At 37.7% G+C, this 18,467-nt stretch overlaps 1 protein-coding gene across 1 annotated transcript in view; it reads right to left on the bottom strand.

Annotated features, from left to right (window-relative positions):
- The window catches only part of GMDS (GDP-mannose 4,6-dehydratase), a 628,435-nt gene that overhangs the window by 286,878 nt on the left and 323,090 nt on the right, over positions 1–18,467 (bottom strand). The window contains exon 7 of the mRNA XM_032424781.1: positions 17,220–17,347. Coding sequence (XP_032280672.1) covers positions 17,220–17,347 — 128 coding nt within the window. The remainder of the gene's footprint in view (positions 1–17,219; positions 17,348–18,467) is intronic.

Consider the following 18,467-nt stretch of genomic DNA (forward strand, 5'->3'; position numbering starts at 1 on the left):
ACTACGACAGAGAAAAATGACAAATTGCTTATCCAAAACATGGCATCATACAAGCATCCACAGATGAATCCATTTTCTCGCAGATGCCCTTCTCCAGGATTCCATAACTACATGTATGAATGCTGGTGTTAAAATATGCAACTCTGTACATAAAGAAAGCAAACTCGAAATCTACGAATATACAGAATTTCACTGCAGTGTTTACTATAGTAGGAGCTAGTTTGAAATGTGACTTGGAATGTGGCTAATCTGAGTTAAGATTTGCTGTAAAGTGTAAAATACATTGTTACATAGATTGTGAAAACTTAGAGAAAAAAACAAAGAATATAAAATGTCTTCTTAATATTTTATATTTTTTACATACATTTTAGATATATAAATTTGGTTAAATAAAATATAATATTAAAACTAATTTCACCTGGTTCATTTTATTTTTTTAAAATGTGTCTCCTAGGAAATTTAAGATTATATAAAATTAAATGGTTCGTTTATGTGGCTTGAATGAATATTTCTATTGGATAGTGATGTTCTATAGAATTTTTTAGCCTGATAAGGAAAAGGAAATAAATGTTAAAGCTTGTTAAGAGCAAAAGCTTAAATTATTCAGGAATAAGTGATGAAAACTGGAAAAAAAAAAGATGACATTGGGCTGTATAAATGATTTGTTTCACTTAGGAATTTTACAGTGTCAAAACATGAAAGCGTAGTCTGCATCACTGAAAACAAAACATATTTTATACTAGATGGTCAATAAGCCTTTTATGGAAAAAGTGTTTCTTAAACTAGAATCGTATTCTCAGATTACGACTCTTACACTGCGTGGGACTCTAGCTCCCTCACTTTGAAGAGGAGAAAGTTAAGATACAGGATGATAGAGTGATTTGCTTGAAGCTCCACAGCTAGTGGGCCGCAAGCAGCAGAGCCTGAGGACCGGAAGCAGCAGGAGGCACGCTCTTCACCAGGGCACACGGCCTTCTTGTGTCAGGCCATGTAGTCAACTGTCTTCACCACAAAAAGTTCTCAAGACGAGAAAACAGTAGGCACAAACCAGCAAGATTTCATGTCCTATTTGGAGAGAAGTTCTACAAACATGTATTTTATTCTAATAAAACCAGCTCATGAGGTTAATGCCCTCTAGGAAATACATGATAAAAGAATTTCCCTGGGTGAGTTGAGTATTAACTCTTAAAAATTGCTACTGAAAAGTTGGTTTTGTGCTTTTAAGAAAAATCACTGCTAACTCAGGAGAGAAAGGGCATTTAACTTTATCACAAAAAGTTCACTGTATTAACCATCACTTAGAATTGTTCTACAACATTTGTGACTGTTGCAATGATTTCTGCATGAAGACTGCCCGGCTTATTTATTCATCCTAGTTACTGAAGTACCTCTTTCAAGGTGGTCTGATATGGGATAGGTTCCCATAGTCTGGACTCTGCAGTCAAGGATACAGTGAGGATCTAGTTCATTTCTAACATAAAGAAAACAGCAATATATACCATATATTTGATCTGAGTAATAGACAGGGCCATCCAAGAGTAATGTTTCTAAAAGTAATAAGCTTTCTCTACATACTGATTCGAGTAACCAGAGCTAGGGAAACTGTCTCCAGGGACATGCTAATGTCTCCCAAAGAAGGCCAGTCAGAAAGTTCAGCTGTTCTATCTTTGGACCATTAATACTGGATGTTGAGTCAGGCTACATCCCAAAACACCTACAACTGAAAAGTAATTCTTCTCAAATGAAAACTGGCATATTAAGTGTACCCTCTGGGTTTGGGGAATGTTTCCCATCCCAAAATAAATTTTTACGTACAAAGAGACAGTTAGAAATGGTCACTCCACTGATAACTATGTTTTATTCAGTAATCTGTGAAATAAGAGGAAAATGGCAAAAAAAGAGAAAAAACCCAAAAGCAGAACTTTATATTTTAATTTCCTTGTCCCTGTTCTTTCTCCCATTAAAAAAAAGTGTGGAGTTTGTCAAAAGAATGAACAGAAATCACAAGAGTATGATAGGCCTTCCATGTCGCATTGGCTCATTTTCAAGGGAAAAGAATTATAGCAGAGAAAGGATGTTGCCACACATATACAATAATAGCATTAACCATTCTGACTTGCAACATAAAGTGAACCATTAAAGGATTTAAATGCTCCTCATTAACTTTTATTAGCCTCAATTTTTAACTTTTTCTCTTCCTCTTAAAATTAAAAATGAGCATTCCCTTCAACTTTGTACATCTTCAAGCAGCATTCAGGCTAAGCAAGGTCTTGGAGGGGCAAAGACTAATATAGGAGGAAAAACACCACAAATAGCTGAATCCTCTGGTGCAGAGTGTTTTTCAGTGTCTCCCATCATAAAAAAATAGTAAGTCTGAGCTCACAGTTTTTAAACTTCATGGAAGAATCAGAGATTTCATACTCCTATACTTTTAGCATTTATCATCCCTAATCACCAAAAAGAAGTGACATAATTAAGTAATTTTGGAGAGGGCTTTTTATTTTTTTCTTAGTCCTTCCTATGTGTAGGCGTTAGATTAAGCACTTTAATTTTATTATCTTATGTAGTAAAATTTGTCCCCAAATGTAATGCCTACTGCTTGATGAACATGAAACGTACTTAAAAAAGAGAGACAGAGAGAAAAAAATACCATGAGGGTCTTCCTCTCTCCATAGCTTATGTATCTGAGTTCCACATAATATTGGGTGGATGGATGGATGGAAGGAAGGAAGGAAGGAAGGAAAGAAGGAAAGAAAGTAGACAGGCAGTCACGTACACAAATAAAAACCTTTTGATTCCATGTTACATTAAAAAGCAGCATTTCAGAAAAGAGAAAATAAGGGCATATATGGTGAGAAATTTTTCAAAATCTGTGGAATGTTACAACATAAAAATACAGAGTTTCACCTCCTTATACACATACCTCTGTGGGAATATATCCAATTCCCAGATGATCTCTGAGTGCACTAAAAGGCCAAAGCAGCATTACAAATCACCTGTCAAAAGCAGATTTACCTTCCCTTCGGTCACACAAAATACAAAGTACAGAGAATCCTTCAGTTACAAAATTGGCTTGCTGTTATTGCTAATTTGATCCTTTATTTGATCCTTTAAAAAACTAGCTATTATACAAAAACACACATACAAATATTATTTAGCAATAAAAAAAGAAGGAAATCTTGCTGTTTGGGACAACATAAATAGACCTTGAGGGCACTATGCTAAATGAAATAAGTCAGAGAAAGACAAATACTGTATGATCTCACTTACATGTGGAATCTAAACAAAAACAAAAACAAAAACACTGAGCTCACAGATACAGAGAACAGACTGGTGGTTGCCAGAGGCAGGGGTTGGTGGCTGGTGAAATGGGTGAAGGTGGTCAAACGGTTCCATTATAAAGTCATTATAACTTACTTACAAGTAAGTCATGGGATGTCATGTACGGTATGGTGATTATAGTTTTAACACTATATTGTATATTTTAAAGTTGCTAAGGGAGTACATCTTAAAAGTTCTCACCAAAAGAAACAAATTTTGTAACTATATATATGGTAATGGATGTTAACTAAACTAGACTCACTGTCATGATCAATTTGCAATATATACAAATATTGAAAAATTATGCTGTATACCTGACACTAATATACAGTGGACCCTTGAACAACGCAGGGGTTAGGGGCACTGATACCCCTGAACAAAGATTCATGTATAACTTTTGACTCCCCAAAACCTAACTACTGACAGATTACTGTTAACTAGAAGCCTTACCAATAACATACACAGTCGATTAACACATATTTTGTCTATATATTATATACTGTATTCTTACAATAAAGTAAGCGAGAGAAAAGAAAATGTTATTAAGAAAATCATAAGGAAAACACATTTACGGATGCTGTACTGTATTTATTAAAAAAAAAAAAATCTCTGTAAAAGTGGATCCACACAGTTCCAACCTATGTTGTTTCAGGGTCAACTATAAGTTACATGTCAATTATATCTCAATTTAAGGAAAAAAAAACTAGTTACTGTTAACTGATTCTAAGAAAACCTGCATATTGTAAGCATGTCTCAATTATATTTTCAGTCACCTCAGCTTGCTGGCATGCAAATTTGGTAGCCCACTATCTAAAAGACATTTTAGAAGCATTTTCTTCCTCAAAGAATAGAATGGTGTAATTCTTTTTAAAAGACTATATTTCAGTCACAGAAAAAAAATAATGCTATGTCATAATGACAATAATATGCATTTTTTTCCACCTTGGAAACTTTAGACTTGAAAGAAGCCTATAGTGTAACTTTTCCATCACTCCTGTTGAATTCTAAGACCACCAGTGTAACAGCACCACTCGGAAAACCACAGGGCTGGCCTTGTTAGAATACACATAGAGTTGCTGAGGAACAGGAAACGAAGCCAGATGGTTCTGCTGAGGGAAGCACTTTTTTTTTCTTTATAAAACCAAAAAAGCACTAACAGGTCAAACTCAAATGCAGATATGGTAAAATGGAAAGCTAACAGGGAGATTTATGTAAATAAGACAAGTACAGTTTTGCATTATGTTCCTATCCATACCAGTAAATAGATATTGTGGAGTCGGGGGAAGGAAGGAAAACACAGTAGATCTATACCATAGATCTGAATGGTTTTCTTGATGGGGAGAAAAGCTACTAGCAATCTTTAAACAGGCACTGCTGCAAAAATTTGGCAGCCAATAGCATATGATTTGTGTTAGACTGAGCACCTATGAATTATCACAAAAATGATTTGAAAAAAATAAACCTTTAAATACAAAGCCTAAAGTAACTACAGTCTACACTCTGGCTTCTTGAACATCCAATTCAATGTGGTTGTTCACAATCACATGAAGGTCAACTGTGATACAGCACTCGACACAAGCTTCTGGGGTGAGGCCAGGAGAAGAGCCTGGTGCTTCAGGTCCCCTTCTGTCCCTCGCTCACCGTGGCCAGTGCAGAACCATACCATTTGCAAATGCACACTTGGACACAGGTAGGTGTCTCCTGCAGCACCCAGTCTCTTGTCCTCTTTGACCAGAAAGAGAGGCTGAGAGACTAAAAACGTGGCATCATGATCTCCCTTACCAAGCAGGTTGGCCATGGGCCATGGCTCTGGCTAACAGAATGCTAGAGCTGGTCACCCAGAGATCTGCAGCCTTCTCTTCCTTGACATAGTCCTAGGGGATTTATTTGCACAGGACAGCTGGGACTGCTGCCACCCTGGAGTCATGAGAGAAAGAATGGTCAGAGATTTGGCCCTGCCATCTATGAATTGTGCAGCAGCTTGCACCCCCCTCTGGACTTTTCATGGTGAGTAAAGTAACCCCTAGTAAGCCGCCACTTGTAACTGAGTGTAATTACACTAGTGTAATTCCTAACTGATGCATGAACCACCTAGATGATGAGTCTCCACAGCTATGACAAAATGCATCCTGTAGCCCTTTTGTTGGTCATGTGATCTGACAGACGCTATAGTGGAAAGAGCACAAAAGACTGCGGTTATGTTCAGACTCTGAACCAGCCGTGTTTTGTTTTTGTTTTTAAAGATTTTATTTATTTATTTGTCAGAGAGAAAGAGAGCATAAGCAGGGGGAGTGGCAGGCAAAAGGAGACACGGGGCTCGATTCCAGGACCCTTGGATCATGACCTGAGCGGAAGGCAGACGCCTAACAGACTGAGCCACCCAGGTGTCCCTGAACTAGCTGTTTTATCTCAAGTCAGTGAATATCTCTGAATAATGAGTTACTTCACCTGTTAGACGAGGGCACAGGATCAGAAGATGTAGCAAGTTGTTTCAGTCTTTAAATTAAATGAATCAATGAAGCAAATCTGGTTTTAGGTCTATTCCTTCTCAGGTATTCATTCATTCCATAAAAACACACTGAGCACATCCTATGTTTCAGACGCTCTGAAGGGCACTGGGGTCTACAAAAGAAGGTCAGCATGGGGATGAGATGTGGAGAGTTTTGTGTGTAAGAAGGCTGCCCAACCAACTTGGGATAAGGGCTCTGGTCGCAGGGACTCAGAGGGCTCTGAATAAAGGGTGACAGGACTACAGGGAAAATGGTCAATCCTTGTGGTTAAGCGGCTGGGGAAGAGAGTAAACAAAAGGAGGCAGCTCAGAGTGACCCCCAAAGTAGAGCAGAATTTTGAGAAGAAATGAGCAGACTGGTGAACCACCTCTCAAACATGCTACAAAGATGGAAATGAGAGGTAAGCTATACTTGAAGATCTTAAAATTCTTGCTGGTGTGGTATCAGCATGATATCACAAAAACTCATGTGATATCATACAAACTCATGTGATGATCATGGTTTTCATGTAATTAGCCTTTTATTACCATGATGTTTTTGCTACTCTATTCTATATGGAAAACACACAGTTGTAGGAAAAAGAGAGGAAGCCCAGTAGTCACCTATTCACAATATAATGCTGTTCACACAGTGCCCAGTGCACAAATAAAAGAGGGCGTAACAGCTGTAGTTTATCACGCTTTAAGAAAGCTTTCATTGAGCAAAGCTGGGTGGTTAATACTCAAAACTATGAGCCCTATCAAAGATGCTCTGAAGTAGGAGTTTCTGATACCGTCTCCCCCCACCCACAAAGAGAAAAAGAGAGAGAGAGAGCATGCGTGAGATGGAGGCAGGGGTGGGAGAATGGAGAGGAGAGAGACTGGAAGGAGGAGAAAAGGAGGGATGGGCACAGAAGGAAGGGGTGAGGGAAGGAGAGGGAGGGGGAGGGAGGGAATATCAGTGCACTGTGAGTTAGGAAAGATCCTACTGACACGCTTAACTAAGCCAACACAATTTCTTTGAGTCTCACTAGACTTCTAACATCCCGGAGCCCTATATCACGCGCAATTAAACAAGCAAACCGGTAATTCATTAGGGATAATTTTAATAGATGACTCATTTGGCCCAGCCAGTCAATGATGCTTTGGTTTCCCAAAGGCTCTAGCAGGTAGTTAACTACAATGAAGCTTTCAGCTGCCACTGACAAAGGCAATGGAATTTAAACCACCTATGCCATTTCTTCAAACTTCTTCAGTTTTTTTGAAGATAAGGATCAAATGAAAAGATTTCTGTTAAACCTGTATTTCCTGTACAGAGTTGATATCTTCTTCAAATTATATGATTGTACAACTATTAAGTTAACACTTACTGCAGAGGAAGTCTCCCATTTAGAATATATGACCTGGCCCTTTAACTTTTGGCTCTTCATGTGTTTTAGAGTTTCTTTCTAACTCAATTTCTCTTATTTGTGCTCTTTGTTTCACAGAATGGGTAGAAGGCCAGTAGTAAAAATTCTAGTTCATTTGTAATTCCTGGTGAGGTAATACTTGTTAGATGGTCAACTTTTGAAGTTAGTGAAAAAAATGGTTTTAAAATCTCACAGGAATGACTCAATATACCAAGAATCAACCCAGAAACGCTGTGCTGCTTCACCCTAAGGGGCCAGGCTGGAACCCACTGTACGATACAAGGCCAGGGCATCTCCGTTCAAAGCCAGCTTTTTCATATGGAAAATGCAAATAATAATTCCTGCTCTCCTAATCACTGACTGAGATTTGTTGGGAGAATCGAATCCAAAGATGTAAATGATAAAGCACTACACAAATACAAGAGGATAACCTTCGGGGGGTTAAAAAAAAAAAAGTCTGGTGAAAGCTCTTTGTATTTTGTTTTCAAACCTGAAATTTAAGATCCAATGAAAATCAGCAAGTAATTCTTGACCTAAAGGAGATACTATAAGAAAAAACATGTGAAACTACGAAGCCTCTGGGATTCTGATCTTTGCAAGGAGCAAGAAGCCAGTGCCACACCCAGGATGAGTATTTGTATTGTGTGGACATGGTGACAGAATGGCCAAGAGGCAAGGGCCTCGGTCACCTTCCTGGAATGCAACCTGCCTCCTCCAGGCTCCACCCAGGCAACCCACACACCATTGCCCCTGGGGCGGAAGCACACCACTCCACTTCGTGAGTCAGAAGCTGGAGGATGGACCTGGGAACAGAGATCTGTGAAACCAGGGGAGGAAATGAAATTACACACTCAGAGAACCCAAAAAGATACTGTGGAATACTTCTCTTTTCTGCTAGCTGCACGGTTTATGTAGGTTTTCTCCAGCTGCTATCATAGAACTCCATATAAGAATCTTTAATTTTTACATGTATTTAAAAACAAAGTCCTATTATTAGAAAGTGACCTGCTCCATGTGTGTGTGTGTGTGTGTGTGTGCTTTGGGGTGGGGGGGGATACAATAGACTGGGAGGCAGGACGGGAAGGGGGAAGGAATGGAAGAGTGAAAGTTTTCCAAGACAATGGAATCTGTGATGGAAATCCTGCTTTATCTAGAAGAATCCTCTATCAAATGAGAGTCTTGAAAACTGAGAAGAAATATAGTGAGGACCACACAAGTAAAGAGGTTTCTGAATGAGCAGATGTCAGTGTTACCAGTCATGCTGAGGGGCACTTATCTTGTAAGCTAATGCCACTTTTGTGATTATTAAAATTCTGTTTGGTAAATCAGGACCAGTATATCATTCTTTCATTCTACTTTTTCCATCTGCTCATATATCCTTCTTTTACAAATAGGAATAGAGTCTAATGATAGTAGAATCTGCAGATAATTGGGAAATCTACCATAGTATGAGAACATATGGGCACTATTCAGTTTTCCTTTACGGTCTGCATGCAACAAGAGAGAAAACTGCTTGAAAACACTACTTCCTGGAGTCAAGTAAATCCATCACAATTGAAACCTAAATGTGGTAAGATCATATTCAGTAGGGAATATCTTCTGCTAAGTTTAGAAAATAATCTTTTAATAATGAGAGGAATAAAACACATTTTATATATAGTCATATTTATAAATTGTATAAAGAAATGGTCAAATAGAGTATTTATTGGGCATCTGCCATTCTGTACCAAGCATATTGGGAGGCACAATTACAATAATGAGGAATAATATCCAGTTCCTGCCTTCAAGGAGCTTCCTTGAGAGACTGATACTAGACAACTAACCACTTCGTATCCTATGTTTGTGGAGGAATGGTTTGGTTCTCAGAGAGCTCAATCTACTTGGATTCTTCAGAAAGTAATAAACAGTAATGAGTTAAACCCAATCATTCTCCTCATAATATGAGGAAAAAATAGCAGAAGTGATCTCAAATATTTTACGTGACTTTGAGAGAAAGCTGGGGAAGCTATACTAAGGAATAATTCCATCTCTTTCTTTAGGAGCTTGACTAATAATTTCCATGGGAGACTCAAATCAATAATGCATAGACAGTTTTGCAAGGGTTTCTCAATTTTGCCTTTAAGTAATACTGCTTTTATAAAACTACCCTTGTAAATTAACTAGGCATGGTGGAAGCCCCAGTCTATCTTTTCTAAAATGAAAAAGGGATCTCACTTAATGGTATCCCAAATTTGTCCATTTGGGGCATAGTTAGCTTACATGTGAGATACCTTCAGTTTCTGAAACAACTGTAAAAGCTACATGGGAAAACCCTTTGGAAATCTGACCCCAAGAGGATGGTGGTGGCTTTTGAATATTCTTGAACCACAAAAAGGCACAGAGTAAAGAACATAGAACAAAGTCTATCACCTATTTTAAAGCTATTTAACTGGCAAGTCAAAGTGGCAGACATTTCATTCCTGCACAGCATCTATTTCCAAAAAGAGTCCAAAAAGGTGTCTGCCTCTTGATCTTAAAATCGCTGCCCTGGGCGAACAATCCATGGGACAGATCAAGGTATCCATCACAGAGACTGCCCCTGAGTTCAGATCTAATTGCTCTATAAAGCCATCAGCTATCCCAGCTTTACTAAACTCAATAGGTAGAAAAGGAAATAACTGATCTTACAAATGCAAATGATTCAACACTCACAGAGGGGATCAAAATTTTTTCCTTACTTAGAAAGAAAAGATGAGAATCTTTGAGACTTCACTGCTATGATTCTATGGCAGAAAATAAGCAGAGATGTTTTCTAGCATGATACACAGAAGCAGAAAATAAAATGCATGTCTTTGCCTTACAGAACATTCTATTTGGAAGAGGTTTTTTGCTTTGTGGCTTTGGATGTAAAGGCAAAATTAACGCGCTTGTATTAAAGGGTTCCCTAAGGCTAAGCCCGGGAACCTGGAGCCTGGGCTCCTGATGGCAGCAAGAGGCCCGAAGTGGTCTGAGAAAGTCACAGAAAAGGGCCACAGGCCCGGGCTCTGTGAGGACAAAACATGTAATTTTAGTAAATGATTTCCTCTGAATAAAGCAGGTAAGTGGGATAAAACCAAACAGTACTTTAGAATGAATGTAAAAATGAGGGTTTTGACTCTGTGTGTGTGTGTAGTGGGGTATGTGTGTGTATGAGAGAGATAGTAATTTATGGGCGTTTCTAGGCATGGGACACACGAAAGTAGGAAACACTTGCAAATACTTTCTGTCCTTTCCAGAGAGCACTAATGTAAAAATGAAGCATTTAATATTAAAGATATATACCTTCTACAGGCAAAATCATCACTAAATTTAGGTGATGTCATATTTTATAAGAGGCAATTACGTCTATATCACATGAATAGTCTTGTTACTGAAGTTAAAGAGCTAGTTTTCATTTGTGGGCAGAGGCAGATGTGAAGTGGGAGGCACCAAGGAAAGGAGAGACAACAGAGAGAAGCAGGAAGGACAGAGGAGAGCGTGAGGAAGGGCAGCTCAGCCAGGATGAGGAACAGCACACAGACACTGGGCAGGCCCCACTGGGGGTAGAATGAGAAAGCTCCCGAACCTCACGGTACACTTTAGACGTAGGTAAATGAGTGTGATAATCTGAGTAACAGGAGGCTTTTTACACTGTTTTCCTAAGACTGTTTTCAAGAACAGAGCCATGACTTTCTTAGGTACAAGAAGTCATTTCATGATCCACAGTGGTATGATGACACTTAGCATCAGTGGGAGTGAGTAAAGGGTGGAGTACAAGCTTCTACCTTAATGTGGTTAATTGCTACCCATTAGAACTTAAATGGCATTTACACGAAGTTTCATAATTCGTTTCCACGGGCACTATATCTACTGAATATGCAACTCCACTCCATATTCATTTTCATTCTTTCTCTCCACGTAAATGCACTTATACACATTTGCCAAGAACTACTTTTCTAACTTAATGTCAGATGCTCAATTTTAAATTTTTTAAATACAACTGAAAATATGATCTAAAAATGCATCCACCTCCTTGTTTCTTAACTATCTGTGGATGAAAACTTGATGAACAGTCTATCCTAGAAATTCTGCTGGTATAGTCTTCATTCACTGAGACAACAATTTAAACAGAGCCTAGTGTTCCTGGGATTTGGGGGCTTGGCCACTCGTGTGATGTCATCCCCAATCACTCAAGACCTGGTCAGTGGAAATAGGGCAACTATGACTTCCTGCATTTCTGTTAAGTGAGGCCTTACCTAAAGAACAGATTCTGGTTCCATGAACACTTTAGAGAATTCAAACACAACAAGAAATCGAGCTACTTTCCTGAACAAAAAAAATAGAAGCAAACAAACAGTTTGTCGACATTGTTGCAACAAGTAAGCGTTCCCTTAAATAAAATTTCAGAAAGTTTAAATGGCATCCTTTTCTTCCAGATTTGTGTGAATTAATACAGGATGCAAAATGCTAGCAGCAGACTGCCAGATAAGGAAGAGAGAAGGGGAAACACTGGTTAATTCTCCCCAGCTCTCTCAACGGTCTACCTGCCCCCCTGCCAGAGGCTCCCTGGCTTTCCCCCAGGTCTCTGGTATCAACGGAGAACTGAAAGCTGTAAGGAAAGTTAACTCATGTAGACTTTGGACAATAGACAATGGACAGCTAGGGAAGGACACCTGACTACCCATTTTCCCCAAACGTATCCTCTGCATCTTTGCCTAATATAGTCAATATAATGGGTTCAGCAAGATCTGATCACTGCCTCAGCCACATGCTGTCCTCCAGATACTTCTCTTCCCCTTGGACTACAAATGGCATAAAGAGAAAAGGGAGAGAAGCTCAATGTCTTGTCTCTCTGGGAAATGGAAAGTTAGCCAGACCTCACTGCTTATGTCTCTGCTCCCCTCAAGTCAAAGTGAATTAGTGGTTATGAGAATGGCTGAGGTATCAGGCCTGGGCTGGAGTTCGGGGTTCATTCACCTCTGTTGGCCATGGTTTTGGGCAAATCATCCCCAGAACTCTCCAAACCTCAATTTCTTCATCTGTAAAGGACTGGTGTACGTATCATATAAAATAATGTATGTAAAGTCCTCAGTAAAGTTTCTGGCACATAATGAGTGTCCAACATTTGGCAATTTTTATTATTTTTTTTAAAGATTTTATTTATTTATTTGACAGAGAAAGACAGTGAAAGAGGGAACACAAGCAGGGGGAGTGGGAGAGGGAGAAGCAGGCTTCCCGCCAAGCAGGGAGTCTGATGCGGGGCTTGATCCCAGGACCCCAGGATCATGACCTGAGCCGAAGGCAGACGCTTAATGACTGAGCCACCCAGGCGCCCCTATTATTTTTTTTCTAAAACTAGCTTTTTAAAAATTAATCTATGATCCCTGCCAAAAAAAAAAAAAAAAAAAAAAAGGAGGAGGAGGAGGGAAAAGAAGGAAGAAAGAAGGAGGGGACGGAGAGAGAAAAGAAAGAGGTATGTGTGAGAGACCATTATATTAAAAATTCAGATGAATCTCAAAAATCCTCCCCTAATAATTTGAACGTGCCCTGGATTGCCTTTGCGCCAGGAGATCTCTCCAAGAGCACCTGTATGGTCAGTTGTTGCAGTAAAACCTCATGATATTTTTTAAAATGGCTTTTTGCTCAGTCTTGGAAAAAGCTCAGACTTAGGTCACTTGATTATCCATGTATCCCAAGAGCAAGGACCCTCTTGTGAGTGGTAATAACTTAAAGATACTTCCAGTCCAGCCCTTGTCAATTAGCTCACCTCTCAATATTTTCCGGCTATAGTTGTATTCTAGCTAGTTTCATCAAGGTAGGATCACACTGGGACCTTGTTAACCAAACTGTTACCATTAATTTTAAACATATGGTGTCATTTTCTACCTCTGCACTGCTAGATGTTAATGTATATTTTTTATTAAAAGGGTGGCAAAATTAAATAAGTTTGAGAAACCTTTATTAATCTTAGCAGGCCACGGTGCATTCATATATCCTAAGTTTGGAGAAGTCAGTCCTACAATAAAGAAATCTGCTTACCTTTGTGCAATTTAGCACTGTGCAGGCTTATTGGGCTTTATACAAAGTTTAAAAGACTGTCACGTGTAGCAACTAGAACCATGACCATGGTAGGTACTGAACAGAAGATATGTGGAAAGACCAATGCCCCCTAGAGAAGTTAGAGGTCCTCTCCTTTGCAGTTGACCATGCAGTTAAAATGTTGACTACCTGAATTTGCTTGGATGTGGTATACAACAGCCCCCAGTGTGTTCTCATGAATACAAGGAGTTACTTCAATGTATGTGGAGAGCAGCAGGCATGAAAACAGAGCAAGATGGTGTCATATAATTATGTAAGAAGATAAAAATATTTTAAAAGTTTGAATTGTCAACTGACTATATCCCATAAGAAGTGCAAATTCTTGATAACCTGTGTTTGTGTAAACTGAGTATTTAGAGCTCTGATCCATCAAGCACTACATAAGTTTTTAAACAGTAATATTTTTTCTCAAATTGCAACAATAATTGTTAGTTGTTAATTATAGAATCTGGGTGGAGGGTATATGGCTGCTCATGGTAAAATTAATTCAACAATCCTGTAAGTTTATAATAAAATATTGGAAAAGATATAACTGCATATAACTTGTTTATCCTGAAGTACAATAAAATTTAATATAGTTTTTATATTCTTTTTTTTTTTTAAAGATTTTATTTATTTATTTGACAGAGACACAGCTAGAGAGAGAACACAAATGGGCAGTGGGAGAGGGAGAAGCAGGCTTCCCGCCGAGCAGGAAGCCCGATGCGGGGCTTGATCCCAGGACCCCGGGATCATGACCTGAGCCGAAGGCAGACGCCCAACGCCTGAGCCACCCAGGCGCCCCTAGTTTTTATATTCTTCATTTCAAGTTGAAATACTGCTTACCCACTCAAATTAAGTTTTAAATCATTTTGATCTAGGAAACAAGACTATAAATGGATATTAATGAACCTGAATCAGCAACAGGAAATGGCTTTGTATAAACTGTTGCAAAAATGTTTACAAGACAGAGGTAGATTCTAATCATGGATGTACAGCACATTAATGCTAATTTTTTACAGGGTTGTTATTATGCCCTTTTCACAGATGGGTAAACTGAGATATAAAACCCTAAGCAAATCACTGACACAGCTAGGATCCCTACACTGTTTGTCAAATGCTCTCTACTCTTCATTGTGGAAGTTCATCCATAACTAAAAAAGGACGTCACTTAATCTAAAGATTCACCAGTACAATATGTTTGTGTATAAATGAGAAAGATTATATAATTAAAATGAGTGTAAATAAGATGCTATTATGACTTGCTTGATCTGTACTTGCCAAGGCTTCTTTATTCTAAAGCTGGTTATAGCGCCAGGATGCAGATATACTCTAAACAAACAATGCTTCTCTTTTTTCATTCTTATGCTTGTTGACTTTAATTCTGGCAACATCTACTTTTAGTCACAAGTCTGTGAAGTAACTTCATTTTAATACATTTAGAAATGCAAAGGATGATGATATTTCTTAAAATGGAAACAGCAAACAATGAATTCTTACTTAATAATGGCATTTTTTTTTAGAAATCAAGAAATTTAGACGACTTTCAGGACCCATAAATGAGAACTATACAATGCTTCTTACATCATCAACATGTGTTACTGTCTGAACCCCAGGGGAATCCTTCATAGCAAAACCTATTTGTATTGTGGAACAAATCAGGTCTTGAATGCCAATGAGAATGACTTAATTTTGTATGTCTGTTTCTCCATAAAATCTGAAAATTTTACATTCTTACTGAAAGGTCAGAACATTTTACTTTTGCATGGATGGTTTGGCTTCTTGGGCTCACTGTACCGACACCATCCTGTCAAGGAATCTTCAAAACAGCATTTGGGAAGACCTTTTTGAAGTCTTTGAGCCAAAATGTATATAAAATGCTTTTATTTTAAATGAAAACAATTGTGGCCCCTTTGTTTCAAAGTTTGAGCTACACCCAGGACCAGTGCTAGGCTTGGCATTTTGGGAGTGAGATGATAGCACAGTCCTTCTTCCAGCTCCGCTGAGCTCACAAAAGACTTACTCATTACTCTGTATTTATTTAATAGTGTTGTGCATTTTTTTTCTGGCCTATTTTTAAAATGTCATTAATTTTTTTTTCTGATTGAAAAAGTTTACATTCATTTCAAATATATGGAAAATATAGAAATATAAAGAGGAAAATAAACATAACCAGTAATAAGCATTATTAACATTTGGTATGCTGTTTCACTATCAAAATCTATTTCTGAGACTCACCACTGAGCGTGGAACCTGATGCAGGGATCGATCTCATGACCCTGAGACCATGACCTGAGCAGAAACCAAAAGTCGGATGCTCAGCTGACTGAGCCACCCAGGCACCCCTATTTCTGAGTTCTAATAAAAACTTCATTTTTTACCCTGGTGCAAAAAAAAAAAATTAAATGGAATGAAATTTGATCTATTTGGTTCTGAATTTGGAGAACAAGAGTTTGGAAAAGAAGGTACCTATATAGCTTTCTATTGCTCTAAGTATATACAGATAGCTAGAATGATATTTTTGAAAAAGTAATGTATTCATTTTTATAAAACTTACCTCATATTTTTAAGTAGGTTAGGCCATATAGGTTAGACAAAACAGAGTTTCAGCATCTATTGATAACATCTCCTTTCTCCTACTTCTTAAAATTTCTGAAACTGTGGCCTTATATATTTTTTAATGTAATGTTCTTAAAATGTACCTAATGTCTACTGTCGTAAAATAAATGCCTCTTTGTAATGACAGCTTAGAAGAACATACTGAAATTATATAAATGTTACACTGTTTAAAATTTAAAATTAGAGCTAATTTTTTATCCATAATATAAATCAGTATTAGGTGTTCAAGTATACAACATTTTTAATTGTTATAAACAAAAATAATAACACTGCCGAGACTAACCTCTGTGTTAACAAATAAACTACTTGTTTGCTTTCTTTCGTAAATGTTCAAGTTTCTTTTTGAATCGCATCAATGAACAAGGAAGCCAAATCCGGTTTCCCAGAGAGGAATCATTAAGGACAGAAATAGTTTCCTGAACACAGGAAATCTGTAAGCACCTAAACAAGGACAAGCAGACTCCAGGGAAAAAGACAATGTTACCAACATGCTCCTTCATGTCTGGCCACAGAAACCACCATGGATATTTAAAAGCATACTGATCAGGGAAAGGTAAAATATAACCATTTGCTTAAAGAAAAATCACACTACTTATACATGTAACATATCTAACCCAAACCAAAATTTAATGTGTATCTAAGTCCCAAGAATGAAAATTCGAATTTCCCTTTAACTATATCCAGTATTATGCAATAGCATCACTATTAGCAATTCTCTTTTTAATGAACAAAATTTATTGGTGTGCAAAGTCATACTTTAAGAAATGTGTAGGGTAATAACCAGAAACCAAAAGCTCCATAAGAATATTACTCTTAGAGTACGTTAGTAGCATAATGTAAATCTGAAAGTCTTGGATTATACAAATTGAAATTAGGTAGTATTTCTTGAAGCTCTGAGAACTTCACCTTTATACCTAAAAATTCTTTCACAGTTAGTTATATGTATATTGGGCAGGCAGGAGGGAGAAGATGCAAGAAGCGAGAAGGAGAAAGAAGCTTTAGAAAGAAAAGAACACTACTCAAACATTTTTTCATCCATCATCCAAAAGAATGACCTACACCTTCATTTTAAATAACAAAAAGAACAATTGTGAGAGGTTTCCACATTCAAGGAACACTCAGTGTAATCTACAAGTAAAGCTGAACTGTGAAGCCTTAAATTGAAAGTAATAAGTTTATACATATCTGCGTTAGCAAAATTTTATATGCTACCACCTCTTGTAGGTCATGCTTTTCCACTAGAGGCCCGGCATTGAAAACACCAACTGATGCAGGTATTTTTAAGAACATAATGAGTCAGTTCCTACCTCTACATAGTCCTTGGCATGGCCCCAATCTCGTTTGGCATCCAGATTTCCCAAGCTGAAACATTCCAGTTGTCCAAGGTAAATCTTAGCCACTGACCGGCTAATTTTTCGAGTAACAAAATTAGCTCCTAAAAAGAGATAAAAAGGTGTATTATCAGCATAGTATATTTGACATTTAACAGTTTGGTGAACCAAACCCAATCTCAGCCTCTGGGCATTTCTTTCACTTTTATCCCCCCTTCTTTAAAATAAGAATAAAAGAAACCCATCATTAACTGTCATTTAGATAAGTTAAGAAGCTCTAATTCCAAGTGTCACATCAGCTCTACTTTCATAACAAACATTTTTCTTTGGGGGACGTCTTAACATTCCTAATTTGCTGCTGCTATATGTGACCCAGGCATTAGGCCAAAGAAAAGCTATTGGAATGCCAGTTTTTAAACAGAAAATTCAAAAGGGTTGTATAAAGGGAAATGCCAGAATGGAAGACAGACATCTAAGACCACCCTGATTTTTTTAAGAACATAAACAGCATATGTTCCTATTAATAAAGCTATTTTGGGCCTCATGGGGAAAGGGAGAGGAGAGTAACTTAGCACACAGGGTATAACTAGTTAAAGGAAACAAACAAATGCATTTGGGTTGCCAATAAGTGGTGATCTTTCTTCTTTAGAAACCTGCAAAGCTATCCAATTATAAATTATGACACAGTTCCAAGTCAAAAGTTTCTCTGTACTATACTTACTGAAATGCCACCTTCCAAATTCACTTCAGCGCTATGTACAGAAATGGTCTCCTGAATTGTGCATAAATATTTTGAAACAATTGATGAAAGGCACCATAAATTGAAGACAGAAGTGAAATTGTTTTATATTCTTTGGTCTTTAATGAAAGCCTCTACTTTTAAAAGATTACAGAGAAGGACAAAATTAAAAGACACTTCTGAGATGATTTTACCCATGCCTCTGTTTCTAGGTAAGGTTATCACAAGCACCAGGTAACGCCAAGTTCTCAAGGTAGTAACACACATAAAGTCAATAATGGCTGCATACAGTTTAGATAGATTACTATCATAATTTATCACATTTCAATAACTTTAGCTTTGTTCTTTTTCAGATTAAGCAGGGAGATGAGTTATGATGAAAGCTTTTGGCTTCTAGAGAAACTGGCACAGAGATAAGGGGAATTTTTCTAAAGAGGTTTACTAAATTTTGGCAAGAACACAGCCTAAGGCAAGTACAAACAGAT

The sequence above is a fragment of the Phoca vitulina genome, unplaced genomic scaffold (genome assembly GCF_004348235.1).
Source record: "Phoca vitulina isolate PV1807 unplaced genomic scaffold, GSC_HSeal_1.0 scaffold31, whole genome shotgun sequence".
Taxonomy (NCBI): Eukaryota; Metazoa; Chordata; class Mammalia; order Carnivora; family Phocidae; genus Phoca; species Phoca vitulina.